Here is a 20,695-nt window from a genome sequence, read left to right as displayed (position 1 = left end):
CAACATACACAACTGTATGACTACCCAGAAATCCAAGGACAATACCTAATACACCCAGCAGAGATCTAAGAACACAGCAGTGTGAGGACACTACAATTCTGGAATGCAAATGTTTTGTTTCACAGTCCTAGTGCTACTAACAACATGCGCAGATACGAATTTGCAGATCTCCAGTGACAACACCTTAAACTCCCTGCAGAGGTCTTAGGTCACAGCAGTGTGAGGACAGCAGTGTGAGGACAGCAGAGTGGGGACAGCAGAGTGAGGACAGTGGTGTGAGGACAGCAGAGTGAGGACAGCAGTGTGAGGACAGCAGAGTGGGGACAGCGGTGTGAGGACAGCAGAGTGAGGACAGCAGTGTGAGGACAGCAGTGTGAGGACAGCAGTGTGAGGACAGCAGAGTGGGGACAGCGGTGTGAGGACAGCAGAGTGAGGACAGCAGTGTGAGGACAGCAGTGTGAGGACAGCAGTGTGAGGACAGCAGTGTGAGGACAGCAGAGTGAGGACAGCAGGGTGAAGACAGCAGGGTGAAGACAGCAGGGTGAAGACAGCAGTGTGAGGACAGCAGAGTGAGGACAGCAGAGTGAGGACAGCGGAGTGAGGACAGCAGAGTGAGGACAGCAGAGTGAGGACAGCAGAGTGAGGACAGCAGTGTGAGGACAGCAGTGTGAGGACAGCAGTGTGAGGACAGCAGAGTGAGGACAGCAGTGTGAGGACAGCAGAGTGAGGACAGCAGAGTGAGGACAGCAGAGTGAGGACAGCAGTGTGAGGACAGCAGAGTGAGGACAGCAGAGTGAGGACAGCAGAGTGAGGACAGCGGTGTGAGGACAGCAGTGTGAGGACAGCAGTGTGAGGACAGCAGAGTGAGGACAGCAGAGTGAGGACAGCAGAGTGAGGACAGCGGTGTGAGGACAGCAGTGTGAGGACAGCAGTGTGAGGACAGCAGAGTGAGGACAGCAGTGTGAGGACAGCAGTGTGAGGACACTACAATGTTCTGGAATTCTATTTGTAGTGTTGGGTCTTGGGCCGCACATTGCTATAGTATGTGATATTTGGAGAATGCTGGGGGTTTGCCGCCATGTTTCGGTGCTGCGGGGATACAGAGTATTTCTGGTTGCTGAGCAGCTGTGCAGGAATGTTAATAGCTGTGAGCAGAGATAAAGCACCGGGGGTGCAGAGAGGAGGGTGGGGGCGCAGATGAGAGAGGGGCGCAGTAAATCTGCGGAGAGGAGCGATGCTATATACAAAGCATCCGGCCTGCGCTCAGATCACAGTCCAGGAACAAAGCCCAGAAATTTATAGTAACAGAAGCAGCAGCAATTCACAGAGACTGTAACAAAGCTGCAGCTGTGGACAAGTGATTTCCTCAGGATAATAAGTGGGGAATCTGTGAATCAATACCCACATTACATCACATTGCCATAGCCCCGTGTCATATCTGATGTCTGACATCACAGCTCCAGCTGCAAGGGTGCAATGCCAAACACTGCCACTATACTATGCATGGCAGCTAAACAGCTCTGCCCCCTAGTGGTAGAGACAGGCAGCTATACAGCTGTATACAGATCTGCCCCCTAGTGGTAGAGACAGGTAGATATACAGCTGTATACAGCTCTGCCCCCTAGTGGTAGAGACAGGCAGCTATACAGCTGTATACAGATCGCCCCCTAGTGGTAGAGACAGGCAGCCATACAGCTATATACAGCTCTGCCCCCTAGTGGTAGAGACAGGCAGCTATACAGCTGTATACAGATCTGCCCCCTAGTGGTAGAGACAGGTAGCTATACAGCTGTATACAGCTCTGCCCCCTAGTGGTAGAGACAGGCAGCTATACAGCTGTATACAGATCTGCCCCCTAGTGGTAGAGACAGGCAGCTATACAGCTGTATACAGATTGCCCCCTAGTGGTAGAGACAGGCAGCCATACAGCTGTATACAGATCTGCCCCCTAGTGGTAGAGATAGGCAGTTATACAGCTGTATACAGCTCTGCCCCCTAGTGGTAGAGACAGGCAGTTATACAGCTATATACAGATCTGCCCCCTAGTGGTAGAGACAGGCAGCCATACAGCTGTATACAGCTCTGCCCCCTAGTGGTAGAGACAGGCAGCCATACAGCTGTATACAGATCGACCCCTAGTGGTAGAGACAGGCAGCTATACAGCTGTATACAGATCGCCCCCTAGTGGTAGAGACAGGCAGCCATACAGCTGTATACAGATCGCCCCCTAGTGGTAGAGACAGGCAGCTATACAGCTGTATACAGATCTGCCCCCTAGTGGTAGAGACAGGCAGCTATACAGCTGTATACAGCTCTGCCCCCTAGTGGTAGAGACAGGCAGCTATACAGCTGTATACAGATCTGCCCCCTAGTGGTAGAGACAGGCAGTTATACAGCTGTATACAGCTCTGCCCCCTAGTGGTAGAGACAGGCAGCCATACAGCTGTATACAGATCTGCCACCTAGTGGTAGAGACAGGCAGCTATACAGCTGTATACAGATCGCCCCCTAGTGGTAGAGGCAGGCAGTTATACAGCTGTATACAGATCTGCCCCCTAGTGGTAGAGACAGGCAGCTATACAGCTGTATACAGATCTGCCCCCTAGTGGTAGAGACAGGCAGCCATACAGCTGTATACAGATCTGCCCCCTAGTGGTAGAGACAGGCAGCCATACAGCTGTATACAGATCTGCCCCCTAGTGGTAGAGACAGGCAATTATACAGCTGTATACAGATCTGCCCCCTAGTGGTAGAGACAGGCAGCTATACAGCTATATACAGATCTGCCCCCTAGTGGTAGAGACAGGCAGCCATACAGCTGTATACAGATCTGCCCCCTAGTGGTAGAGACAGGCAGCTATACAGCTGTATACAGATCTGCCCCCTAGTGGTAAGACAGGCAGCCATACAGCTGTATACAGATCTGCCCCCTAGTGGTAGAGACAGGCAGCTATACAGCTATATACAGATCTGCCCCCTAGTGGTAGAGACAGGCAGCTATACAGCTGTATACAGATCTGCCCCCTAGTGGTAGAGACAGGCAGCTATACAGCTGTATACAGATCTGCCCCCTAGTGGTAGAGACAGGCAGCTATACAGCTGTATACAGATCTGCCCCCTAGTGGTAGAGACAGGCAGCCATACAGCTGTATACAGATCTGCCCCCTAGTGGTAGAGACAGGCAGCCATACAGCTGTATACAGATCTGCCCCCTAGTGGTAGAGACAGGCAATTATACAGCTGTATACAGATCTGCCACCTAGTGGTAGAGACAGGCAGCTATACAGCTATATACAGATCTGCCCCCTAGTGGTAGAGACAGGCAGCCATACAGCTGTATACAGATCTGCCCCCTAGTGGTAGAGACAGGCAGCTATACAGCTGTATACAGATCTGCCCCCTAGTGGTAAGACAGGCAGCCATACAGCTGTATACAGATCTGCCCCCTAGTGGTAGAGACAGGCAGCTATACAGCTATATACAGATCTGCCCCCTAGTGGTAGAGACAGGCAGCTATACAGCTGTATACAGATCTGCCCCCTAGTGGTAGAGACAGGCAGCTATACAGCTGTATACAGATTGCCCCCTAGTGGTAGAGACAGGCAGTTATACAGCTGTATACAGCTCTGCCCCCTAGTGGTAGAGACAGGCAGCCATACAGCTGTATACAGATCTGCCACCTAGTGGTAGAGACAGGCAGCTATACAGCTGTATACAGATCGCCCCCTAGTGGTAGAGGCAGGCAGTTATACAGCTGTATACAGATCTGCCCCCTAGTGGTAGAGACAGAGCAGGATCCAGGCCGTTCATCTGCTGAAAACAGAACCCAGACAGAAACATCTCAATAATTAAACAAGATGTCACCAGCACCCGCAGGAGAGGGAGCCACAGGACGTCTGCGGGGAGAAGGTGTGAAGTCTGAAGGCCTGGGGTGACACACTGTCACAAGTCTCAGCACCAGGACAACCAACCACAGAATGGACCGAAGTCCTGGTTCTCATTGAGGAGACGCATGTATGAGCAATGCATTGTGGGATAGAAATATGCTAAATAGTTCATTTCACTAAAAGAAGATCATTTTGTGGAGTTCTCCCTCCTTATAGGCCCCGCCTCCTGTGCACTGGAGCACCATGACGTCTACAGAGCACAGGCTGCCCCTGGTGGCCGTGTGTGGTACTGCAGTCTTCCATAGAAATGTATTTTTGGGCAGTGGATCCCATTTATAGGGATAATATGGGCAGAAGAATGGGGATCCCTCCCCCCGGGGTCACACGCCTGTTATATAACCTGAGCTCTGGATCAGGAGGCACAGATTACATCTCACTTTATTTACAGAAATTATTCACTTTTGTCCCTTTTCAGTTAATCTGCTCAGCCGACCATTAAACCAGATAATAACCAGCAACATACTGGAGCACAAAGCTGCTGACTGCTCACTATACACAGGTCACCCCCGACTTCCTGCCTCCATATATGTCCTTAACCCCCGCACACCCAGAGGAAAGGGAAGTGTCCTTACCATACAACTACCAGCCGATAATGTCTATACAACTGCATCATAACAGCCAATATACAGGGATAATACACACAGTGATGTCACAGGACAGGGATAATACACACAGTGATGTCACAGTACAGGGATAATACATACAGTGATGTCACAGTACAGAGATAATACACACAGTGATGTCACAGTACAGGGATAATACACACAGTGATGTCACAGTACACGGATAATACCCACAGTGATGTCACAGGGCAGGGATAATACACACAGTGATGTCACGGTACAGAGATAATACACACAGTGATGTCACAGTACAGAGATAATACACACAGTGATGTCACAGTACAGAGATAATACACACAGTGATGTCACAGTACAGGGATAATACACACAGTGATGTCACAGTACAGGAGATAATACATACAGTGATGTCACAGGACAGAGATAATATATACTGTACACAGGGGTGCACACTCTTCCTTCCGCTTTCCATCCTCCATAGTCTGTACTAGTTGCTATGGTGGTTACACTAATCTATGTCTCAATCCTATCCACATCCAGACATGAGCAATCAATCCCAATCCTGATGATATGACATGGGGAGGAGGCGCAGCCCTGCACTCCGTATAGATATAACCCTGGGAGCGCAGCTTGTATATGCAACACTCGGCAGATATTTAGGATCAAGCTGTGAGGAGTCACGTCCGCTTACAATAACAATCCCAAAAATGTTTGCATTCAGAGTATATCCTCCCCTTCCCCTAATCGCCTCCTCACTACACCTATGCTCATCCTGATCCTCCTGCTTCATTTACACTGAAGACTAATAAAACAAGGAAAATTTGTGTATCTAAGCCTGGAATGTATGATAACTGCTGGGCTGTGTATCTAATCCGACCATGTGTGATACTGACTGCTGAGTATGAGAAGAGTCAGATACGCCTATAGACCCCGCTATCCAGGTGACACGCACACAATGCACATCCAGCGTCAGCCATAATCCTACAGCACATGCACACACATGAATAAATGATGAATGGAGCCGCTCAGATCATGGAGACAGGTCCCTTCATGCTGTGCAGACACTAGTGAGCGCTCTCATCTTATAAAACTGTCACTATATGAGACATCCCCACCTTTACCTCTCATGTGTCTATACAGAAAGGCTCCATCACAGCTCAGTCCCCGGTTATTTGTCTTGGTTCATCCTTTTCCGCCCCCTACCCCATGGTTTCCTATTAGCTCTACTTCTACTGTCACTTGTTGCAGCATCTATTACTACACACCCAGAGCAGGCTTCCAGTTTCATAATGTTTCCTGCACATGACTATATACAAGGATATAACTACTATAATACTACCCCCTATGTACAAGAATATAACTACTATAATACTGCCCCCTATGTACAAGAATATAACTACTATAATACTGCCTCCTATGTACAGGAATATAACTACTATAATACTGCCCCCTATGTACAAGAATATAACTACTATAATACTGCTCCTTATGTACAAGAATATATCTACTATAATAGTGCCCTCTATGTACAGGAATATAACTACTATAATACTGCCCCCTATGTACAGGAATATAACTACTATAATACTGCCCCCTATGTACAAGAATATAACTACTATAATACTGCCCCCTATGTACAAGGATATAACTACTATAATACTGCCCCCTATGTACAGGAATATAACTACTATAATACTGCCCCCTATGTACAAGAATATAACTACTATAATACTGCCCCTATGTACAAGAATATAACTACTATAATACTGCCCTCTATGTACAAGAATATAACTACTATAATACTGCCCTCTATGTACAAGAATATAACTACTATAATACTGCCCCCTATGTACAAGAATATAACTACTATAATACTGCCCCTATGTACAAGAATATAACTACTATAATACTGCCCCCTATGTACAGGAATATAACTACTATAATACTGCCCCCTATGTACAAGAATATAACTACTATAATATTGCTCCTATGTACAAGAATATAACTACTATAATACTGCCCCTATGTACAAGAATATAACTACTATAATACTGCCTCCTATGTACAAGAATATAACTACTATAATACTGCCCCCTATGTACAAGTATAAAACTACTATAATACTGCCCCCCTATGTACAAGAATATAACTACTATAATACTGCCCCCCTATGTACAAGAATATAACTACTATAATACTGCCCCCCTATGTACAAGAATATAACTACTATAATACTGCCCCCCTATGTACATGAATATAACTACTATAATACTGCTCCCTATGTACAGGAATATAACTACTATAATACTGCCCCTATGTACAGGAATATAACTACTATAATACTGCTCCCTATGTACAAGAATATAACTACTATAATACTGCCCCCTAGGTACAAGAATATAACTACTATAATACTGCCCCCTATGTACAAGAATGTAACTACTATAATACTGCCCCCGATGTACAGGAATATAACTACTATAATACTGCCTCCTATGTACAAGAATATAACTACTATAATACTGCCCCCTATGTACAGGAATATAACTACTATAATACTGCCCCCTATGTACAGGAATATATCTACTATAATACTGCCCCTATGTACAGGAATATAACTACTATAATACTGCCCCATATGTACAAGAATATAACTACTATAATACTGCTCCCTATGTACAAGAATATAACTACTATAATACTGCCCCCTATGTACAAGAATATAACTACTATAATACTGCCCCCTATGTACAAGAATATAACTACTATAATACTGCCCCCTATGTACAGGAATATAACTACTATAATACTGCCCCTATATATAAGAATATAACTACTATAATACTGCCCCTATGTACAAGAATATAACTACTATAATACTGCCCCTTATGTACAAGAATATAACTTCTATAATACTGCCCCCTATGTACAAGAATATAACTACTATAATACTGCCCCCTATGTACAAGAATATAACTACTATAATACTGCCCCCTATGTACAGGAATATAACTACTATAATACTGCCCCCTATGTACAAGAATATAACTACTATAATACTGCCTCCTATGTACAAGAATATAACTACTATAATACTACCCTCTATGTACAAGAATATAACTACTATAATACTGCCTCCTATACACAAGGATATAAATACCATAAAATTGCCCCCCTATGTATGAGTATATAGCAGTATTGCCCCTGTATACTCTCTGTACTCCTAGTAATGTACTTGTAGACTGTAAAGCGTCTGGGTGGATCTCAGGACAGTCTGTAATCGGGATGCTGCACAGGTAATGACCTTGAGCCAGGGGTGAGGTGACCTCTGCAGATGGTTGCACTGTATATAACACATCAGTCTGTAGAGTTAGTGATGCTGGTGCAGACAGGAGGAGGATCACACTGATCGCTCATGGACTCATTATCCCTGTGATGAATGTATTTTGCATATGAAGAGGTTGAGACTTTTCCTTCCATCTGTGATTTTCCTATATGCTGGGGGCAGGGGACTCCCATGGAGGTGAAATTTAGGCACATAGTATAACAATGGCCACCCAATCACAACCACTTGTTACAATGTATGACTGTACAGTCCAGGTGTCCCAGGGCTTGGATGTTGCTATCTGCGCTGATACATTGTGACAAACTTCAGCCACAATAGGAATATACAATGGGTTTTTCTTTAACAGACAGTAAGCAGAGGTCCAAACCAGGGCAAAGCACTGAAGCTAAGAGTCTTCTAGACAAACAGGAGCTGCTTCACCAAAGAGCTGACACTCTAATCCCCCTTCACCGCCGTAGATCTGCATAACACATATGGCGCGGTTCCAATCACAGAACACAACTGAACATGAGACTGTAGGAGGAATCCCACGCAGGAAAAGCGGGGAAGAAGATTATCGCTGCACAGAAGGAGCTCGGGTAGGTTTAAAGGTTCCTGGCCCTGGAGCGATAGGGGGCGATACTGAGCACCAAAGCTCTAATCATTGACTGAATTTCTGACCCATGGTAGGCGATGGCCATGATTTTACATTGTAGGCCCATAAATAGGCTCATAGACATAAGATCCAATTTTTGGGTCTCAGTCATGGTAACACCTGACCCCAAAGGTATCCAGGAGTAACGCGGAATTCTGGATCACCGAGGTGCTATGGTGACATTATACTAACCTTTCCAAACAGTATGGTGGTCCCACCAGGTAGTCCTCACAATATGTGGACCCACCAGCTGCCTCTCACAATATGTGGTCACACCAGCTAATCCTCAAAGTACATTGGTTCCACCAGCTCATTCTCTCGATTCAATCCTACCAGCTGATTCTCGCAGTGCGCCAACGCCACCAGCTAATGCTCAGAGTAGGTGGTCTCATCAGCTGGTACTTACACTATGATGGTTGGAATATGCTGGCCCCATAGGTTGATCCTCATAATATGGTAGTCACAGAATATGCAGGTCCTATCAGCTGACCCTCCAGTCCCACCCTGAAGGCACATGGATCAACGAAGAATCATTAGCCATATAGGTCTAATGGCTGCATTATAACAACTGCTCCCACCAGCTCACCAATTAAATGTCAAAAATGTTGGTTTTAAAAGATGACCCTCATTATATGCAAATACAACAGTATCATCTGCCCTAACAATACGCCGGTCCCACTAGCTGAACATCACAATGCATCAGTCCCAATGGCTGAACATCACAATACGCCGGTCCTACTGGCTGAACATCACAATACGCCGGTCCTACTGGCTGAACATCACAATACGCCGGTCCTACTGGCTGAACATCACAATACGCCGGTCCTACTGGCTGAACATCACAATACGCCGGTCCTACTGGCTGAACATCACAATACGCCGGTCCTACTGGCTGAACATCACAATACGCCGGTCCCACTAGCTGAACATCACAATGCATCAGTCCCAATGGCTGAACATCACAATACGCCAGTCCCACTGGCTGAACATCACAATACGCCGGTCCTACTGGCTGAACATCACAATACGCCGGTCCTACTGGCTGAACATCACAATGCATCAGTCCCACTGGCTGAACATCACAATACGCCGGTCCTACTGGCTGAACATCACAATACGCCGGTCCTACTGGCTGAACATCACAATAAGCCGGTCCCCCTGGCTGAACATCACAATACACGGGTTCCAATAGTTGAACCTCGCTATACGCTGGTCCCACCAGCTGAAACAATGCAAGTGACCTGAAAATATACATTTCCCAGAAGCCGACATTGGAATATGCTGGTCCCACCTGTGGATCCTCACCATTTGTCACCATTCGAACAACTGACCCCAGAACTTACGGATCCTGTCAATATGCCATTCCCCCCGGCTGACTGCAGAATATGCCGGTCCTACTGGCTAGCCTTATTATACACCAGCCCTGGTCTCATTATATGAGGGTCCTCTGTATATGCCGGTCCCACCAGCTGACCCTCACAGTAACAGTATGAAGTCCACCTCTATAGGGCGATGTAGTCTTCTCCTGCAGAAGGTAGTGACAGGAGTGTGTATTTCCTTACTGGTGCCACGTTTCATCCGAAAACAATTGCAATATTGTATCCCAAAACACTGACCACGTGTGCAGCGCACCGCCACCATTAACCCCCCCCCTGGCCAGTCACCGCAGACCGCCTGGGGATCAGTGCTGCTCATTCATGGATGCTGCAGACTGCAGGAAGAAGAGAGAAGGCCAGGGCTGGCAGGGGTTAAACGTACGCAGCGTCTTCCTGTTCTATGCATCACATCCACCGAGCTTTGCCGAATGTGTCACAATAGTAAAACGCATTCCCATCCGATCCCCCCTTGGGGGGACAGATGTATATAAAGAAACATAGGGTGCAGAGACTCACTCGATCATAGTGGGGGGCTCCACGTGTCGCTCGTAGCCTCGGCTCGTTCAGTCTGACGGTTGTGTCATGGCCCCGGCGGCGGAGGACGAGGACTGTAGCGATGCCGGTTACGTTGTCGCTGCGTTACTTTGTATCATGTTGTGCGCAGTTGGTGCTTGCGGTGTTATTTTTTGGTTGGTGGGGGGCAGTCGCTGGTTGTGTCACCGTCTGCAGCGTGCGGTCTCTTTTGTTCCCATGCTGTCTCTTTTGTACGTGGGATGCAGTCATGTCAGCCGGCCATGGATCCTGCCGGGGGCTCAGCGTCCTCCTCTCTGTCTCTCTCTTTCTCTCTGGTCTCCGGCATCTAAGGATTCAGAAATCTGACACCCAGCCTCCCCCCACCAGCGCTCAGCCTCCACCTCCCTCCCCTGCTGCTACACAAGACATGGGAAATGAGGCAAAAAGCATCACACAATGTGTCACTGCCCCCAGGGGCAGCAGCAGAGGGTCCTCAGGACGTTACGTAGTCAGGGGGGCGGCAACACAGGCAGTGCAAGACCACCCCCTAACAAAGACTACCCCCTTACCCAGACCACCCCCTAACCCAGACCACCCCCTTACCCAGACCACCCCCTTACCCAGACCACCTCTTACCCAGACCACCCCCTAATCCAGACCACATTTCCTGTGACTGATTTTCACTTTCATCCTATAGTTTGTATACTGCACATCTTCTTTGAGGAGACCCTCCCCCAGGAAGACCCCCAGTCACTGCAATTTTATGTGGCCGCCTCTAATAGAGATAATTGTAGGGACGTTATTTGTGTTAGTTTTAGCTCCTCATCCAAATTACACTGTGATTAGTAATATCATCATCCACAATATTATCGGTAATAGAAGTAGTATCCATGATCAGTAATACAGTAGGGGACCACCTGTAGTAGTAGTAGTAGTATCTATCTATCTATCTATCTATCTATCTATCTATCTCATATCTATCTCCTATCTATCTATCTATCTAACATCTATCTATCTAATATCTGTCTCATATCTATCTCCTATCTATCTCATATCTATCTCCTATCTATCTCATATCTATCTCCTATCTATCTCATATCTATCTATCTATCTCATATCTATCTATCTATCTCATATCTATCTATCTATCTATCTCATATCTATCTATCTATCTATCTATCTCATATCTATCTATCTAATATCTGTCTCATATCTATCTATCTATCTCATATCTATCTATCTCATATCTATCTATCTATCTATCTCATATCTATCCATCTATCTAATATCTGTCTCATATCCATCTATCTATCTATCTCCTATCTATCTATCTATCTATCTATCTATCTCATATCTATCTATCTCCTATCTATCTCCTATCTATCTAACATCTATGTCATATCTATCTATCTATCTATCTCATATCTATCTCCTATCTATCTCCTATCTATCTAACATCTATGTCATATCTATCTATCTATCTATCTATCTAACATCTATGTCATATCTATCTATCTATCTATCTATCTAACATCTATGTCATATCTATCTATCTATCTATCTAACATCTATGTCATATCTATCTATCTATCTCATATCTCATATATACCTATCTATCCATCTATCTATCCATCTATCTATCTATGTCATATATATCTATCTATCTATCTATCCATCTATCTATCTAACATCTATCTATGTCATATATATCTATCTATCCATCCATCTATCTATCTATCTAACATCTTTCTATCTCCTATCTATCTATCTATCTCATATCTATCTATCTATCTATCTATCTCATCTATCTATGTAGTATATGATATGATACTACTGATGAGGCAATAGGTGAAACACGAGTTGGTGGTGGTCTGTGGGTGCTGGGGTCTTTTTCCTTTTCTTCTTCTCTCCCCCTACCAGGTAGTAAATAGTTACACAATGTTACAATAGCTCCAATAGCTACAAGTGCAATACACTCATAGGAGAAAAACTTTAGAGGATATCTACCACCAGGATGAAGGGCTGTATGCAAATGAGCCTGAGGGGTCCATTGACACCTATGGAACCTGGAGCCCCTCAGGCTTATTTGCATACAGCCCTTCATCCTGGTGGTAGATGCCCTCTAAGCACAAGGGGGTAGAGAGCAACAAGAGATACATATGTGCAATGCAGCTATGATAGGACACAGAGCAATAACATTAATGGCAGATACTGTTGGCTCTTTTCAAATACAAAGCACATTTTAGGAATCGGATCTTGCCCACATCTTTTTATTTTGTGTTATTTTGCCCTTCTATGTATTACATCATATAGGTAATGTCATAAAAAGGTTGGATTTGACTAATATTTTGGTCTTTAGCTCAAACCTGTCTGTTTTATGGAGCAGTCTGAGGACATTGGGGCTCATTTACTAAGGGCCTTGCGACAGTTTTCTGTCGGACTTTGCACATTCTTTTACCTTGCGCAGGTATATAAGAAAAGTCCGTGACACCGTTGTGTCACACGTGATGCTTTTGTGGGGCAGCTGCGCTATTCTTCATGCTAAATAATTTAGGGGGCGTTCTGGCGCTCAGTTGGACCGTGCATCAGATTTAACATGCAAAGTCTGTCGCACGCCCTTTGGTAAAGGTGCACCAAAAAAAGTTGGTGATTTCTGGCGCACGATCTTAATGGATCTGTCGCACCCAGTATTTTAGTGCAGTCTCCGACAATCTTAGTAGATGTCCCCCAATATTTGAGTGACCTCTAAAATTGGTCTAGAGGTGAGAATAATTTTTTGGATAAATAGGAGTATCTCTGATTTGTAATATTAGTAGTTCATATCAGTGAAGAATAACTAGTATCTATCTATTAGGCTCTTCTTAGTGAGCGGAGCCTAATGATCCAGCTCACTAAGAAGAGCCAGGAATTCCCATCACAAGCTTCTAGCAATCAATCACAGCTCAGTTCCTATTTTGCCACATGTCATTAATATGAGCTCTAAGCTTTCAATGATTACTAAAAAGACAATAGGGGTTATTGTGTATGATAGCCCCACCGAGCATCGGGCACAGCCAGATACATCAAAACACTCCGGCTTCTTAATGTATCCGACTGAAGCCTGCGCTGCGTTTATTTCTACGCCAGGCCCTGTGAGGTTATATGGGAGGTAATATGAGATAATATGTTCTCAATTCCTATTCTTCTATCATCTGTGATACTCCAGCCGCATCCAGAGCTGCAGTATTACCCTTGCCATTATATACTCCAGTCACATCCAGAGCTGCAGTATTACCCTTGCCATTATATACTCCAGTCACATCCAGAGCTGCAGTATTACCCTTGCCATTATATACTCCAGTCACATCCAGAGCTGCAGTATTACCCTTGCCATTATATACTCCAGTCACATCCATAGCTGCAGTATTACCCTTGCCATTATATACTCCAGTCACATCCAGAGCTGCAGTATTACCCTTGCCATTATATACTCCAGTCACATCCAGAGCTGCAGTATTACCCTTGCCATTATATACTCCAGTCACATCCATAGCTGCAGTATTACCCTTGCCATTATATACTCCAGTCACATCCAGAGCTGCAGTATTACCCTTGCCATTATATACTCCAGTCACATCCAGAGCTGCAGTATTACCCTTGCCATTATATACTCCAGTCACATCCAGAGCTGCAGTATTACCCTTGCCATTATATACTCCAGTCACATCCATAGCTGCAGTATTACCCTTGCCATTATATACTCCAGTCACATCCAGAGCTGCAGTATTACCCTTGCCATTATATACTCCAGTCACATCCAGAGCTGCAGTATTACCCTTGCCATTATATACTCCAGTCACATCCAGAGCTGCAATCCTCTATCTACCATTAGATCATCTCATCTCGGTTAGCACAGGGCAGCTTATATGTGACTCTTAAAGCAGATAGGACAGGAGGCCATAACGAGAGGAGGCTGAAGGACAGAGGGCAACAGGTAGAGCAGGGTAAACTGGAGGCTACAGGAGGACAGAAGGAAGCAGGAAGCCGCTAGAGGATAGGAGGCTGGAGGAAAGATGGCTACAGGAGGAGGCTGGAGGACAGGAGACTACAGGAGGAGGATGGCGGACAGGAGGCTACAGGAGGAGGATGGCGGACAGGAGGCTACAGGAGGCTGGAGGACAGGAGGAGGCTGGCGGACAGGAGGCTACAGGAGGAGGCTGGAGGACAGGAGGCCACAAGAAGAGGCTGAAGGACTGGATAAGGAGGCTGGAGGAAAGAAGGAGGCTGGAGGACAGGAGAAGGAGGCTGGAGGTAAGAACACTACAAGAGGAGGCTGGAGGACATGAGAGGGAAGCTGAAGAACACTGGAGGCTACCGGAGGAGCCTGGGGGACAGGAAAAGGAGGTTGAAGAACACTGGAGGCTACAGGAGGAGGATGGCGGACAGGAGGCTACAGGAGGAGGCTGGCGGACAGGAGGCTACAGGAGGAGGCTGGCGGACAGGAGGCCACAAGAAGAGGCTGAAGGACTGGATAAGGAGGCATGAGAGGGAGGCTGAAGAACACTGGAGGCTACCGGAGGAGCCTGGGGGACAGGAGAAGGAGGTTGAAGAACACTGGAGGCTACAGGAGGAGGCTGGAATACAGAAGGCTACAGGAGGAGACTGGAGGACAAGAGGCTACAAGAGGAGGCTGGAGGACTGGAGAAGGAGGCTAGAGGAAAGAAGGCTACAAGAGGAGGCTGGAGGACATGAGAGGGAAGCTGAAGAACACTGGAGGCTACTGGAGGATGCTGGAGGACAGGAGAAGGAGGTTGAAGAACACTGGAGGCTACAGGAGGAGGCTGGCGGACAGGAGGCTACAGGAGGAGGCTGGAGGACAGGAGGCCACAAGAAGAGGCTGAAGGACTGGATAAGGAGGCATGAGAGGGAGGCTGAAGAACACTGGAGGCTACCGGAGGAGCCTGGGGGACAGGAGAAGGAGGTTGAAGAACACTGGAGGCTACAGGAGGAGGCTGGAAGACAGAAGGCTACAGGAGGAGACTGGAGGACAAGAGGCTACAGGAGGAGACTGGAGGACAAGAGGCTACAAGAGGAGGCTGGAGGACTGGAGAAGGAGGCTAGAGGAAAGAAGGCTACAAGAGGAGGCTGGAGGACATGAGAGGGAAGCTGAAGAACACTGGAGGCTACAGGAGGATACTGGAGGACAGAAGGCTACAATAGGAGGCTGGAGGACATGAGAGGGAGGCTGGAGAACACTGAAGGCTACTGGAGGAGGTTGGGGGACAGGAGAAGGAGGCTGAAGAACACTGGAGGCTACAGGAGGAGGCTGGAGGACAGGAGAAGGAGGCTAGAGGAAAGAAGGCTACAAGAGGAGGCTGGAGGACATGAGAGGGAAGCTGAAGAACACTGGAGGCTACAGGTGGAGGATGGAGGACAGAAGGCTACAGGAGGAGGCTGGAGGACAGGAGGCCACAGGAGGAGGCTGGAGGACAGGAGGCCACAGAAGGAGGCTAGAGGACTGGAGAAGGAGGCTAGAGGAAAGAAGGCTACAAGAGGAGGCTGGAGGACATGAGAGGGAAGCTGAAGAACACTGGAGGCTACCGGAGGAGGCAGGGGGACAGGAGAAGGAGGCTGAAGAACACTGGAGGCTACAGGTGGAGGATGGAGGACAGAAGGCTACAGGAGGAGCCTGGAGGACAGAAGGCTACAGGAGGAGACTGCAGGACAGGAGGCCACAGGAGGAGACTGCAGGACAGGAGGCCACAGGAGGAGACTGCAGGACAGGAGGCCACAGGAGGAGGCTGGAGGACAGAAGGCTACAGGAGGAGGTTGGAGGACATGAGACTGCAGGAGGAGACTGGAGGACAGGATGTGGCTGGAGGACAGAAAGCTTCATGAGGATGCTGGGGGATAGGAGAAGGAGGCTGAAGAACACTGGAGGCTACAGGAGGAGGCTGAATAAAGCTGGAGGACAGGAGGCTACAATAAAGATGGAGGACAGGAGGCTACTGGAGGAGGTTGGAGGACAGAAGACTACAGGAGGAGGAGGCTGGAGGACAAGAGGCTACAGGAGGAGGCTGGAGGACAAGAGGCTACAGGAGGAGGCTGGAGGACAGGAGAAGGAGGCTAGAGGAAAGAAGGCTACAAGAGGAGGCTGGAGGACATGAGAGGGAAGCTGAAGAACACTGGAGGCTACAGGTGGAGGATGGAGGACAGAAGGCTACAGGAGGAGGCTGGAGGACAGGAGGCCACAGGAGGAGGCTGGAGGACAGGAGACCACAGGAGGAGGCTGGAGGACTGGAGAAGGAGGCTGGAGGACAGAAGGCTACAGGAGGAGACTGCAGGACAGGAGGCCACAAAAGGAGGCTGGAGGACAGAAGGCTACAGGAGGAGGCTGGAGGACAGAAGGCTACAGGAGGAGGTTGGAGGACATGAGGCTGCAGGAGGAGACTGGAGGACAGGATGCGGCTGGAGGACAGAAAGCTTCATGAGGATGCTGGGGGATAGGAGAAGGAGGCTGAAGAACACTGGAGTCTACAGGAGGAGGCTGAATAAAGCTGGAGGACAGGAGGCTACAATAAAGATGGAGGACAGGAGGCTACTGGAGGAGGTTGGAGGACAGAAGACTACAGGAGGAGGAGGCTGGAGGACAAGAGGCTACAGGAGGAGGCTGGAGGACAGGAGAAGGAGGCTGGGGGACAGAAGGAGGAGGCTGGAGATCAGGGGCCACAATATGAAGGAGGATGAAAGACAGGAGGGTGCATTATGAGGAAGTTGGAGGACAGGAGGCCACAGTATGAGGAGGATGGAGGACAGGAGGAGGCTGTAGGATGGGAGGCCACAGGATGAGACTGGAGAACAGGGGACCACAGTATGAGGAGGATGGACCACAGGAGGCCACAGTTTAAGGAGGGTGGAAGACATGGGCCACACCATGTGAGGAGGGGTGTGGGTAGGAGTACAGATAGGATTATGCAAAAGTTTTAGGTTATAAATTAAAACGGAAAACCAAATATAAAGAGAGGATAAAATTAAAGGGGGCGGAGTCTGACCCGAAACTTTCTGTGATGTCATCGCCGCTCGCCCCCTTCAGCCGGAAACTTCTCTCCATCACATAATAAAAATGACTTCTTCCAGGAACCAGGAAATTTCAATGCGCGTAAAATGTAAAAATATAACCCGTGCGTCACGGTCTCCATAGTAACGACCAACTTTTGAAACAAATTTCTTAGAGGGGTCATACAAAACTGTACCTAGTGTTATGTATCCTCCCCGGACAGATGTGTAATCAGACCATTTCTATAACGTGTTAGGAGCTGCAGGACTGTGAAATATGGATTTTATTCTAGGATTGTAGTTCTAGGATTCTACAAGTGCTCTGGAGGCGTGTCCTCACACTGCTGTGCTCTGTGCTCTCTGCAGACAGTGTTGAGTATTTTCCCTAAAGAGATGCATAATCATACCCTTATGTATATTGTTATCAGCAGCAGGACGGTGAAATATTAATTTTTATTCTAGGATTGTAGCTTTGTAAAGTGCACTGGGAGTTGTGTCCTCACACTGCTGTGTATAAGCTTTGGAGATCTATATATCCATACCTTTATATATGTTGACCGTAGTAGCAGCAGGACTGTGAAATATGTTGCTGTCAGTTAAGAGCTATGTAATCATACCTTTGTATAAGTCTTTAGTAGCAGCAGGACAGTGAAAATGGATCTGTATTTTAAGATTTTAGTGGACTGGAGGCATATCCTTACACTGCTGTGCTATGTGCTCTCTGCCAGTGTTGGCTGTTCTTTCGAGTCAGATACATAATCATACTTAGAATTGTTAGAAGCAGCAAGACTGTGATGGATTTATACTCAAGGATTGTAGCTTCTCTAAGTGCACTGGAGGTGTGGCCTCACTCTGCTGTTCTCTTTGCAAGCAGTGTCAGCTATTGGCTCTGGAGATCTATGTAACCATACCTTTGTCTATGAGGGTAGTAGAAGCAGGACTGTGATATATGAATTTATATTCAAGGATTGTAGCTTCTCTAAGTGCACTGGGGGTGTGGCCTCACTCTGCTGTTCTCTCTGCAAGCAGTGTCAGCTATTGGCTCTGGAGATCTATGTAACCATACCTTTGTCTATGAGGGTAGTAGAAGCAGGACTGTGAAATATGAATTAATATTCCAGGATTGTGCACTGGGGGCGTGGCCTCACACTGCTGTTCTCTCTGCAAGCAGTGTCAACTATTGGCTCTGGAAATCTATGTAACCATACCTTTGTATATGCGGGTAGTAGAAGCAGGACTGTGAAATATGAATTCACATTCCAGGATTGTGCACTGGGGGCGTGGCCTCACACTGCTGTGCTCTCACACCTCTAGAAACCCCTCCCTTTTTCCTCATTATGATGAATGTCTCATTTAGAGAAGCCTGCTGGTGCTTTTCCTCACGTTGAGAGGGAAAGGTTGTAGAAGCTGAAAGCAGAGAGCTCAGGGCACAGCAGTGTGAGGGCATACAACCACAGGAAATAGAGGAATCACAATCTAATTTTCGCAATAATGAGAATAATTAGAATAGTAAAAGGACAGGACTCTATCTCGGTAATGTTGTCACCGTACACCCAGGTCCCGGTGACACATCCCCCGGCCCGGTCTATATTTAGTGCCACCGCGGCGCTGTCTATTGTGCCGGCCGGTGGTACCACAAACCATATGATCCCCGTGACCCTTTTTCCACCACAGAGACATTGAATGTGCTCTCCAGTTACCCTGCGAGAGGTTAAATATCAGGGTCCTGCAGAGGGCAGACGTCAGGCTCCTCTCACAGCCCAGTCACATGTAACCGGCCCGGGGCCCCGTGTGCCAGGAGGTGCCCAGCACACTGGAGGGGCTCTACAGACTGACCCCTAACACAGTGTGACCCCCGACCCTACACAGTTACCTACATATATACTGCTCTACCTGTATATAGTGATAGGGAGCATGCTGGTATAACCTGGGGATCTCCTGTATATAATGATATATGTACAGCCGGTATAACCTGGGTATCTCCTGTATATAATGATATATGTACAGCCGGTATAACCTGGGGATCTCCTGTATATAATGATATATGTACAGCTGGTATAACCTGGGGATCTCCTGTATATAATGATATATGTACAGCCGGTATAACCTGGGGATCTCCTGTATATAATGATATATGTACAGCCGGTATAACCTGGGGATCTCCTGTATATAATGATATATGTACAGCCGGTATAACCTGGGGATCTCCTGTATATAATGATATATGTACAGCCGGTATAACCTGGGGATCTCCTGTATATAATGGTATATGTACAGCCGGTATAACCTGGGGATCTCCTGTATATAATGATATATGTACAGCCGGTATAACCTGGGTATCTCCTGTATATAATGATATATGTACAGCCGGTATAACCTGGGGATCTCCTGTATATAATGATATATGTACAGCCGGTATAACCTGGGTATCTCCTGTATATAATGATATATGTACAGCCGGTATAACCTGGGGATCTCCTGTATATAATGATATATGTACAGCTGGTATAACCTGGGGATCTCCTGTATATAATGATATATGTACAGCCGGTATAACCTGGGGATCTCCTGTATATAATGATATATGTACAGCCGGTATAACCTGGGGATCTCCTGTATATAATGGTATATGTACAGCCGGTATAACCTGGAGATCTCCTGTATATAATGATATATGTACAGCCGGTATAACCTGGGTATCTCCTGTATATAATGATATATGTACAGCCGGTATAACCTGGGGATCTCCTGTATATAATGATATATGTACAGCCGGTATAACCTGGGGATCTCCTGTATATAATGATATATGTACAGCTGGTATAACCTGGGGATCTCCTGCATATAATGATATATGTACAGCTGGTATAACCTGGGGATCTCCTGTATATAATGATATATGTACAGCCGGTATAACCTGGGGATCTCCTGTATATAATGATATATGTACAGCCGTTATAACCTGGGGATCTCCTGTATATAATGATATATGTACAGCTGGTATAACCTGGGGATCTCTTGTATATAATGATATATGTACAGCCGGTATAACCTGGGGATCTCCTGTATATAATGATATGTGTACAGCCGGTATAACCTGGGGATCTCCTGTATATAATGATATATGTACAGCCGGTATAACCTGGGGATCTCCTGTATATAATGATATATGTACAGCCGGTATAACCTGGGGATCTCCTGTATATAATGATATATGTACAGCTGGTATAACCTGGGCATCTCCTGTATATAATGATATATGT

The 20,695-nt window shown here is 46.7% G+C and overlaps 1 protein-coding gene across 5 annotated transcripts in view; it reads right to left on the bottom strand.

The window, feature by feature from the left end:
* Window positions 1-20,695, bottom strand: part of GRAMD1A (GRAM domain containing 1A) — a 104,888-nt gene that overhangs the window by 43,331 nt on the left and 40,862 nt on the right. Inside the window, exon 1 of one of the 5 annotated variants that reach the window (XM_072155083.1) lies at window positions 10,401-10,863. The exons of the other annotated variants lie outside the window; for them this stretch is intronic. Coding sequence (XP_072011184.1) covers window positions 10,401-10,408 — 8 coding nt within the window. The 5' untranslated portion in view covers window positions 10,409-10,863. Of the gene's footprint in view, window positions 1-10,400; window positions 10,864-20,695 lie in introns of those variants that run through there. 5 annotated transcript variants of the gene reach the window in all.

Source organism: Engystomops pustulosus, chromosome 6 (assembly GCF_040894005.1).
Source record: "Engystomops pustulosus chromosome 6, aEngPut4.maternal, whole genome shotgun sequence".
NCBI classification, from domain to species: domain Eukaryota; kingdom Metazoa; phylum Chordata; class Amphibia; order Anura; family Leptodactylidae; genus Engystomops; species Engystomops pustulosus.
The sequence above is the reverse complement of the archived record's forward strand: the minus strand, read 5'-3'. Positions and strand labels throughout refer to the sequence as shown.